Source organism: Mesitornis unicolor, unplaced genomic scaffold, assembly GCF_000695765.1.
Source record: "Mesitornis unicolor isolate BGI_N332 unplaced genomic scaffold, ASM69576v1 scaffold17573, whole genome shotgun sequence".
Classification (NCBI taxonomy): Eukaryota; Metazoa; Chordata; class Aves; order Mesitornithiformes; family Mesitornithidae; genus Mesitornis; species Mesitornis unicolor.
In genome coordinates, this window is record NW_010176889.1 from 7,281 (window position 1) to 18,325 (window position 11,045).

Here is an 11,045-nt window from a genome sequence, read left to right on the forward strand (position 1 = left end):
TTGCCAAAGGCTTGGAAAAGTTTTTTTTCTTTTTGGTGTGAACACCACTTTGGTCTCCCCTTCTCCTTCCAGACCTGAATATACGAGTAACGTAAGAAAACACCGTGGCTTTTCCATTTTCCCATCTATGCCATCAGTTTTGATCCAGAGGGAAATGAAACTGCATTTCAAGCTCTCTAAAAACACCAACATTTAATTTTATAACATAACCAGGGGTTTATTCCACAATATAAACTGCAACATTTGATACAAGCTACCCAAAAAAGGAGAAAGCCAAAATACAGCTGTGGCAATTACTTTACAGAGCTCTTGGGTTTTTTTTTGTTTCCTGTCTTCTACATCACTGGGCCGTCAGTGACACTAGGGTCTAACATTTGCTTTCTGTACATCAACCAATGCTAGAAGCAACACGCTGTTCAGAATTGTCATTCCAGTCACTGAAACCAGACATAGAAGTTATTGCTCAGATAAATAAACCTAGTCTACGAAAAACAAAGTGGAAAAAAAACTAAAGTCTCCAAAGAGTTAACAGAGTAAACAGGGATTTCCTCACAAGAGGATTTATTGGAAAATTCATGGTGCAGGGTTTTTTTTTTGCACCTAAACCAAGCTGAATTAAATACGTCGGTAAATCCCAGAGAGGTAATTTAATGCTGTACAAGAAAAGGTGCGTGTTGAAAATGCCTTTCAAATTGGTGGAAACCCCTGCTAAACAGTCAGCATCTCAAACCTCAACAACCACAAACAGATCAAGGGAAAATACAAAAGTGTCAAAAATTGTTTCGAGTTCTGGAAAATGATCCCATAAGGAAAGAAGTAGCACCATTTGCAATCTGGTTTTTAAACCAGCCCTGTGGCTTTATTGGAAAACTCTGATAACTTTCTTTGTTCAAGTCCTGAATGGTTTACGGGGAGTTTTACTTCCGATACTGGGAGTCCTTCCCGGAGCAGCTGGCGCAGATGTAATCCTCCTTCTCTGCCATTTCGGGCGAGATGCCCACGCACACCTGGTGGAACCACTGGTTGCAGCTGCCGTCGCACTGGACCCAGTCCACCTAACACAGAACAGACAGCGGTGCTCAGAGAGGGACCAAGCAAACACGGCGCTCACCGGTCCCGTTTGGGCTCTTCATCTATTTAAATGGGGGCAAAACGTCCCATCCTACAGCGGGCTCGTGCTGGATTCCAGCTCTGCTCACTGCTCTGCACTCCTGCTCCTTGGACACTGAGGAAGGACACACATCCCTTATCCCTCCTGGTTCCCACCTATGGTAAGACTGGGGATGGAAACTCCACCGTGGCCCTCCCAGGCACCCGGGGCTGTCCCTGTCCCTTCCCGTTTTCCAGCTCTGAGGCGCTGCCCCTGCCCACAGAAAGGCTGCAGCCTCCCAAGTCCGTCTACACTTGCACACAGTGTCTGCACAGCCCCTGGTGCCATGCAATGTGTTCATGTCCACCCACCTCCCTCAGGCCCAGCAGCGCAGCTGCTCTTGGGAAGGATCCAGACTAAAGGTGTCTCAGCAGTGGCAGACACCGCCTCTGGGTCCCCAAGCACCCCACATTCTCTTTATAAATGGGATTTCTGCAGCATTGCAGTTTCAGGGCAGCCAAACATCCCAGATCCCAGCACTCACAACACGTCTGCCCCTACTGACCTCATCTCCCTCGGGCTGAAGACAATTCACAGCGGGGCAGATGGCATCTTCGTCCTCAGAGTCCTCCTGCTCGGAGAAGGACATGTCTGAGGGAAGCAAGTGGCTTTCGTTGGAGCGCTGCATCTCGAAGAGGCGCTCCCGCTCTCTCTCCAGTTTGCTGGAGCCCAGATCCTTTGAGTGGCTCAGTTTCAGTTTCTTCTTTTTGGGTGTTCTCACTTTTTTTACTCTCGCTCTCTTCTCATCACAGAAACTCTCTCTCTCAAAACGTCGTTTCAGTTTTCTTTCCATGTAACCATTCCCGTCCTTTTTTCCTCGGCAACAGTCATTCTATTAGAAAGATATTTTGGCAAAATTGTCAGTATACACCTAAACCTCATTATCCTGTTATTCCATACCCTGCTTTTAAGAGCAGCGTTTGACAGGAGTGCTGTGCTTCAGCAGAAGCGGGAAGTGTGAAGGGAGCAAAGGATGGGGTCACATCCCAGTGACAGAACTGACAGAAAAAAAAGATTCTCTTTTCCTGCCTCTGAGTCCACTGCTTCAGGGGCAGCTCTGGGAAAGCCTCATCAGCACAGGACAAGAGTCAGATGAGGACAGATGTATTTAAAATACAGAAAGTGACCATATAAACCAGATTCAAATTGCAGAAATCCCAGACCGTTAGGGATTGGAAGGGACCTCCAAAGCTCATCCAGTCCAATCCCCCTGCCGGAGCAGGAACACCCAGATGAGGTTACACAGGAAGGCGTCCAGGCGGGTTTTGAATGTCTGCAGAGAAGGAGACTCCACAACCTCTCTGGGCAGCCTGGGCCAGGGCTCTGTCACCCTCACTGAGAAGAAGTTTCTTCTCCAATTGAAGTGGAACCTCCTGTGTTCCAGTTTGTGCCCATTACCCCTTGTCCTATCATTGTTTGTCACCGAGAAGAGCCTGGCTCCATCCTCGTGACACTCACCCTTTAAATATTTCTAAACATGAATGAGGTCTCCCCTCAGTCTCCTCTTCTGCAAACTAAAGAGCCCCAGCTCCCTCAGCCGCTCCTCATAAGGGAGATGCTCCACTCCCTTGATCATCTTTGTAGCCCTACGCTGGACTCTCTCCAGCAGTTCCTGTCCTTCTTGAACTGAGGGCCCAGAACTGGACACAATATTCCAGATGCGGTCTCACCAGGGCAGGGTAGAGGGGCAGGAGAACCTCTCTTGACCTACAACCACCCCCCTCCTGATACACCCCAGGATGGCATTGGCCTTCTTGGCCACAAGGGCACAGTGCTGGCTCATGGTCATCCTGCTGGCCACCAGGACCCCCAGGTCCCTTTCCCCTACGCTGCTCTCTAAAAGGTCATTCACAAAGAAATGGCCACAAATGATTTTCATCAGTTTGTAACAAATTCGTTATCAACTTCTTGATCCCTTTTGAACAAGGGAAATGTGTTTTCATGGCAGAAACACAGGCACAAACCTCCCTGTACAGGTACGGGTTCGGGCAGAGCCCCAGGCGCCCGCTGCGGGCACACACTTGCCTTTTCGTTTGTCGGTCCGGTGGGTGATCTCTGCTCCACCTGCACAGCTGGGCTCTGCTTGGTGAAGAGGATCTGGTACAGTTCCTGGATTTCGGGTAGAGACACCTGCAGCAGCTGCGCCTCCATCATCAGCTCGTCCAGCTCCGTGCTAATGACTGCGAGGAAACAGGAGAGGAGAAGCACAGCTCTTGAGTGTCAGCACTGGCGAAAACCGCTCAGGTGATGCAAATCCTTCTCTGGTAGCACATTAAAAAAGTGAGACTTTTTAAATCTGCGAGTGTGTGAATTGACTCTTATCTGCTCCCTCATCACTCCTCATTTTTAACAGCAGGTTAAAAAGAAAGTTAAAGGCTTGCACACGAGTTCCTGCACTGCGGCTCAGTACCTTTCCAGGCCTGCATTTCCTGCTGGTTTGAGGATAAGCAATTGCCATCGTTCTGGGCAATTTCTGCTGCTTCTGAAGGTACAAGTGTGATGATCCCCTCACTACCTAACAAGTGGGTAAGAGAAACAAACTGAGCGAAATCCATATGCAAAACCAAGACAGGAGAGGAGGAAAAGCTGAGAGGAGGAGCCTGCAACCGAGTCCTGCGCAGTCGCCACCCGCTGTGGCTATCGAGCTCCAAACCTCGCACTGGGCTTTTGAAATGGTCACAGCCAGGGAGGCCAAACCATTGTGTAAAGAACAGCTTTTTAATGCAGTGTTCAGTACAACTCAAACAGAGCCTGAAAAATAAACTGGTACAAAGGCCCGCCTTGTTTGATTTTAACTGTAACGCTGACCTGAGTGTCTGGTGTAATATCGGTATGGACTAAGCTGTGCTAACTTAAAAAGAAGTTAGAGAGATTAAGAGAACTGGAGAATTATGCATCAGGAGGAATGAAATGCTAAATAATTTCTTTTACAGTCGTAAAATGATGCCCTTTATAGCATGTCTGTGTTAGTCCAACAAACACCGCCTGAGCTGGGAACGTGCAGAACCCATCTGAGTGACCTGGGCCACAGCAGCAGCTCAGAAAACTCGAGTCTCTGGGCCAGTTGTGCTGCAGCAAAGCGCACGTGGAGTCGTGTGCTGTGGATTCAGCACCCAGCACCGCTCCCCCACGCTGTTCCCGTCCACCTCCTGCCACCGCAATGGTCTCTGCCCCCACAGCCCCCTCCTGCAGCCCATTTGTGCTGTGCAATTGGGAAGGGGCCAGTTCTCAGCTGATGCCTCTCGTCCTGCTGCACCACATCCCTTCATTCTACGTGGGAAATTTCCCCCTCTCCCAAAGCTGGACCTTAAGTCCTGAAGTTGCTGAGGGGACAAAGCAGCAACCGGACGCACTGCGCAGCCGCATGCATCCCTGCCTCAGCCAGCTCCTGTTGACCAGGACACCTCCTCTCTTCTCCATCACACACAGGGGAAAACAAGGAAATTAAACATTATAAATCAGAGGGAAGATTACAAACCATGGAGTGGGATGCAGTGCTGTGCTGTAGAAAATGAAGAATGTAAATATATGGTTCTGTTATCCCAGTCATGAGGCATGGAGAATGACATTGCTCCAATTGTCTGGGAAACCTAGAAAACAAGACAAAACACAGATATTTTCACTAAACGGGTACTTTTGAAGTGTCAAATAACTGTAATAGAGCCAACACTTGTTTCTCTTACAATTGCTTAAATTCTGTATTCCCCAAACTGTTCAATCCAATGCACCCAAATCCTTCGTCCTACACCTGGAAATTGCTAAAAGCAGCTTCACTGCCAGAATGGAGCTGGGAATTATCATTTCACAGAGAGCAGGGACTGGCCCAGCAGCAGAGACAACATGGGCAGAGTCACTGCAGGGACAACCCCGCACTCGTGGCTGTGAGGGCTTCAGCCCCAGGGTAAACATCACCATTTCCTCCACTTGTTCCCAATAAAGAGGTGATTTCTCACTGCTTTGGTCTGAGGAGACACCAAACCGTTCTGGAGCACTTCTCTGCACCTCACCTCGCACAGAGGAGGTGCAAATGGCAAAATGTGTGCTTGTGCAAGCCAGCAAGCGTCAGTTTTGGACTCAAGTGTCAGAAAGGCACCTCAGCAGGTGCCTTCCAAAATACCGTCTGATTCAGTGTCTGGGCCCCCTTCTGGCTCTTCTGAATTTTCACAGCCGTTATTTTTCAAACTCATCCAAATGCTCCCCATTCTTCACTGTGGCCAAAGAAGCCCAACTCCAGTGGTTACTGCTTTGAGCTTCTCTGGGGGAATGAGACAGTGGTTGGATTACCCCAAATAACAGCAAACAGAATTGTTACAGGACAGGAGAGCAACGCTGCGGCACTGATTCACTGAAAAACCACCTCAAATCCATCGAGACCCAGTTTTGGCTGAGCGCCTGTACCGAGATGGCTCTGGAGGCCACTGCTGACCTGCCCTCGGTGCCACCGTCTCCAGGAAGGCACAGCGAGGGACCCAAGCTGATGCACGGGGTCAGATGCTCTTCACTGAGTGTCCCAGGGACTTGGATTTGGGAAACACGGTCACAAGGACCTGACCCAGCTGTGCCAGAGGTGCCCTGGTGTGGAGGTTTGCTGACCACACAAACGGCTGCACTGCTTTCAGCCCTGAGGAACCACACGGTACCACACTGAGATCCAGTGAAACTTTTGCTGAAAGATCTTTACTGGAGGAAGTCTGAAGTCACAACTGCAACATTAACTCAGTAAATTAGCAGAATATTCAGCTTGGGGCTTTGAGTAAGGGATAAGAAGGAGCAGCAATGGATGAAGATGCCCTGCTGAAAACATCTGGGAGCTGAGCTGGGAATCTACTGGACAGTTTGTGCCTCTGTTACTAATTCTCAACACTTAAAACTATATTGAAATGCTAGTAAGAACAGAATATGAAGACTAATTGAATACTAAGCACTCCAGAAACAATAGCTTCAGCAACTCTGGCATTAAGAGTGTCGCATTAGAGCGTAGGAGATGGGAGAAGGGCAATAGGCCCCTCAGGAGAAATTGTTCCAGGCTCTCCAGCAGAAGAACAGGGAGCTGTTGCTGGAGGACACGCACATCCTGGCCAACTCCTCCTATCTGTGAAGCACCACATCAATGATCTACGTTGCCAGCATTCGCACACAGATGCACCAGACCCAAAGCCCAGAACTGTTACAGCCCCTCCGTGCTGACCCCACACCCACCGCCCGCGGACCCGGCAGCAGCTCAGCCTCACCTTGTTTGTCTCTGGCAATTGCCCTGCTGTGGTTTGCCATCTGTTGTACAGTAATCCTGAGCCAACTTTGTCTTGTGTAAGTTTTAGATTCCCTGAATACAACATTTGTTGTGCTCTGTGCTGCCAGTTCACAGTTCTCTCGATCATGTACCGCAAGGCGTCCCCCTCGGGAAGCCTCACGCGGATACGCTGCAGCGAGGCCAGCAAGGGTAAGATCTTTTCTAAAGGTGGTTTTTCCGATCGGCGGCAGTGTGGACACAGCCACACGCGAGGTCCCTGCAAAACGTTGGGCACCGAAACGCAGGCGGTGTGGAAGAAGCCTCTGCAGAGCTCACACTGGATCATGGGAGCAGCCGGCTCCTTCTGGCACAGACAGACTTTCAGTTCCGCGTCCTCTTCGCTGGACAGCACCTTCCCTTCGTTTGCTGCCCGCAGGGAACGCAGCGCTTCCATCTCCTTCAGTCGGGCTTCCCCGAGCGTGGCCATCTGAGAGGGAGAGCAAAGAAAGGGATTAATCCCGACAGAAACGGGGTGACCTCTGCGCGATCGCGCTGCCGGATACGTCAGTGAGCGTTTCCGATCGTGGAGAAGCTCCTCGCCCCCGCACGCCTTCAGGGCTTTGAACGTCTGAAGCAAAGCAGTTTTGTGCAGCGATGTGACTTCAGTTTCCTTCTCATCAGGCCCAGAGATACAAAGCTTATCCCTTTGCAAAGAATCACCCCTAACCCCCTTCCTCTCTGTTCCAAACCCTTCATGTGTTGTACTCCAAAAACACTACCTTCATCAGCACAGCTTTAATTCAGAAACAAGGGCAGATTTGGCTTACAGGTACACCTCTGTGAACGGGGCTGTCAAATATGTACTCTGAGTGCATAATCGCAAAACAAATCTGGGCAGTTTTCAGGAATACAAATGCATCTCTGATACCCCCTTGTGCACAGGGCCATGCCCTGACCTGGGGCTTCTAAAGACCAAAAGTGAAATTCAGGTGCACTCCTGAATGCGGTGTTTGTCTTTTCTACAGCTGCTCATGACCCTTTTTTAAAGGGAATCTTTAGCATTAGCTGCTATTAAAGATAGCAGTGGATTTCAGTTCCATAAAGGCTATTAGTAGCAGCTGCACCTAATAAATTATACACATTTTATTACATCTATAAAAACAAACGTATACAGGAGGGTTTATATACAGGAGCATATACAAAACAGTTATTTCATCACAGCTTTGAAATGTGATGACTGGAGAAAAATCAGCTACACAAAAATTAGACACCTGTGTCCAGCACGGGCAGAAATGGGACTGGGGCACAGCACAAGTGGGACCTGGGCACAGCACCCTATGTTACACAGACACAGGCACTGAGAGCTGCAGCTGTGGAAGTGTAAATCCTCCCTGATAAGTTGATTCCTGAACCCCTCCTGTGCTGGAAGCACCCAGTAAATAAATGCCTTTTGCTGGCTGCAGCCTGTGAGAGTGTCCTCCTCCTTCCAGACACGGGAACACAGCACTGAACACACAAGGTTTCAAGCAGCTGCCACACGTTAAAACTTAAATGTCCCACACCTGAAGGAACACTTATATTGAAGCCCTGCCCAATCAATCTACTGCTCCTCATTAAGCAGGGGACACTGTTTCATCTGACCTGGTGGAGGCTCTGAAGTTGGTTTTTCAAGATGAAGCACCACCAGTCTGCTCCTTCCAGCAGCAGTGTTTTACTGACTTCATGATGCATCGAGGTTTTCTTTAATTATTTATGGTGTTTGTTTTAATTATATATGGTGTAGTTATTGTGTTCTTTGAAAGGATCAGGCTTGGGAAAACCCCATCTTTAATATGTTTTGGTATGGTGGGGGAAAATGGGTCTCAGTTTATTGTCTTCCTATGCTTTATTAGGCTACGGGCATTGCCTGGCGAACTGTAAGGCTGCTTCATGCACAAAGACAACACATTTTTTCCACTAAAAGCAATTTTGAGAAGCCTGAAGCAAGCACAGAAACCACAGTCCTAAAAGTCCTCCTGCAGAACAGCAGAGCAAGCAGAAAGGAGTGGAAGATAACAGCGCTGCAGAAGAGCAAACACCACCAAAGACTCAAAGAACTCTGAAGAAACTCCACTTTGATACAAAACCATCCAAGCAGCACATACCGCAGACGCCGTATCTTTGCTCTCGGAGAGCGCTCGTTCCAAGTCACTCAGAGTCTCCAGTTTAGTGCTTTTCTTCTTTCCACTGGGCACCGGCTCCTTCAGCTTCTTCTGCTTCCTCTTCAGATTCAGCATTCCAATGTCACATCGGGGACACAACACCTGACGGACAGAAAAGCCGCGTTGTCTGCAGTGTTTTAATGCATTCGTCCTGCTCCCACACAGCCACACACAACTGGGTACAACAGGGATCCCTGCTGGTTTCTCCATCAAATATCTGGGGGGCTAGGATGGGGTTATCTGGAAAATGAGGAGAGCTGGAAGATTAAAAATGTGATTTTCTCAAATGGGCAGACTGCAAACTGCTGGTACAGAGAGAGCCCTGCACTGAGCAGCCTCCACACAATTTGAGCTGCAACCCCTGGGGATCAGCAGAGGATCCCAAGGACTGCCCTGTGCTCCCATGGGCCCTAATGGAGAGAGGGAAGAGGGGGCAGCAGAGCCCAGGCAGCAGAGCCCAGAGAGCAAGGATGGCTCAGGAGCTGCCTTGTTGAACTTTCAGAGCCTCCCCTTTAGCACAGCCCAGCCACGGGCCCTGGCTGTCACCACGCTGGGGTGCACGAAGTGGGCATGGAGCTGTGCTCCTGCGACTGCAGCTTCACACACCAAAATAATTCAGTGCCACAAACAGGTCAACATTCCCACATTCATACTGAAAATGTCTGACTGTGGCACGGCATGCTCTCAGTCACTGACTATAAAGAAGAGAGAAAGTCTAACTAAATCTGTAGCATTTTTAAAGTTCAACATTGTCATTAAAGGCATAAGTCAATTTAATAGAAAATGTAGGGGTAATGACCTCAAGTTGTGCCAGGGGAGGGTTAGATTGGATATTAAGAGGAATTTCTTTCCTGAAAGAGTGGTCCAGCACTGGAAGGGGCTGCCCAGGGCAGTCGTGGAGTCCCCATCCCTGGAGGGGTTCAAGAAGCTGTGGATGTGGCACTTGGGTACATGGTTTAGTGGCCATGGTGGGGTTGGGCTGATGGTTGGACACAATGATCTTAGAGGGCTCTTCCAACCTTAGTGATTCTATGAAATACACTTAGCATTTACTGCTATTTCATGAGTTAACACAAAGTCAGATGTGCTTTTCTGTGGTATAACTGTTGGTTTTCTCACCTCCAGCAGTGAGTACGGGGAGTTCTCGCACAGGAAGGTGTTGGCTGCGCACTCCTTCCACGCCTGCACCTCGGACACCAGGGACTCGAGCCGTGGCAGGGACTCCAGGTGCACCGGGATAGACCGGCCCCTGGTGACGAGCTCCACCAGCGTGTCCAGGACAGGCACACGACCTCCAACCTGTCAGGTTAGAAACGAAGAAATGCTTGATGTACGGAAGACACACCGCTGCCATGAATCACAGCACATTATTTAGATGAACTGAAGGTACAGCTGGTAAACCAGAATTTACTGCTTAGACACTGCAGTCATTTCCACAGCTGTTATTCCAGCATTTGTTTTTCTCATGCTCTAGTCATTAACTACACAGACAAAGACTAATAAAGCAGCTGGGGGGAAAAAAGAACACACTTAATAAATGGCAGATAAAAAAAAAAGAAGACTGCCAACAATAAAAGCAGACTCCCAATCTAACAATCTTCATTCACAGCAGAAAATTAAAAACAATGGTGAAATAGTCCCAGAAGACAAAGTCTAACCCAGTCGCCAGCACGCCAAGAGCAAGGATCCATCTCGAGTACCCAATGTGCCGTTAGAAAGTGAGCTCCGTTGCTCACTCCGCAGCCCACGCCTGAGGCACCGCGGGCCCTGCAGAGCAGCGTGGAGAGGCAATTTCTAAGAGATGGCGATGTGGGACTGGAGAGCGACTCGTCCACAACCACCCCAACAGCAGCAAACCTCACGGCGCTGACACCAAGAAGTTCCCGCAGTGAACAACGACTGCAGGTGTTTACCAAAATCTTCGCAGAACTGAAGCAAAAATTCTTGGCACCCACAGAGACATTTTTCCATATTCAGCAGGCAGAATTTCAGAATCCAAAGCAAGAAATCAGCACGCACCAAGAACAATTCACTTAAGTCCTCTAAAGTTTGTATTACACCAACTTTGTACCTTCAAAATTTTAAAGCCCAAGATAACTGATTTTACAAATAAAAGCTTCTTGACTCGGAAAAATTTAGTTCAGATAGGCCTGGAAATACTAGGAAGTCAGACCAGAGTTCACTTCATGGAAAAAAACATGAAGATAAATGAACACTTAAGAAAATATTTGGCAACTGCTATCAAAACGTGCAGTCAGGGCTGTCCCAGTCCCACCCTTTCCCCATCTGCGCAGTCCCACTGACCCCAGGCTGAGCCGTGAACCCCATGAAGATAAATGAACATTTAAGAAAATATTTGGCAACTGCTATCAAAACGTGCAGTCAGGGCTGTCCCAGTCCCACCCTTTCCCCATCTGCGCAGTCCCACTGACCCCAGGCTGAGCCGTGAACCGCTCCAAATAGG

General features: G+C 48.9%; 1 protein-coding gene across 1 annotated transcript in view; it reads right to left on the reverse strand.

The window, feature by feature from the left end:
- Positions 1-440: 440 nt before the first annotated feature.
- KDM5B (lysine (K)-specific demethylase 5B) overlaps positions 441-11,045 on the reverse strand; it is a gene marked incomplete at its 5' end in the record, with an annotated part of 40,723 nt that continues 30,118 nt past the window's right edge. Inside the window, 7 exons of the mRNA XM_010181876.1 lie at positions 441-1,055; positions 1,656-1,982; positions 3,176-3,330; positions 4,629-4,740; positions 6,382-6,867; positions 8,525-8,683; positions 9,701-9,880. Of these exons, the coding sequence (XP_010180178.1) occupies positions 918-1,055; positions 1,656-1,982; positions 3,176-3,330; positions 4,629-4,740; positions 6,382-6,867; positions 8,525-8,683; positions 9,701-9,880 (1,557 nt within the window). The remainder of the gene's footprint in view (positions 1,056-1,655; positions 1,983-3,175; positions 3,331-4,628; positions 4,741-6,381; positions 6,868-8,524; positions 8,684-9,700; positions 9,881-11,045) is intronic.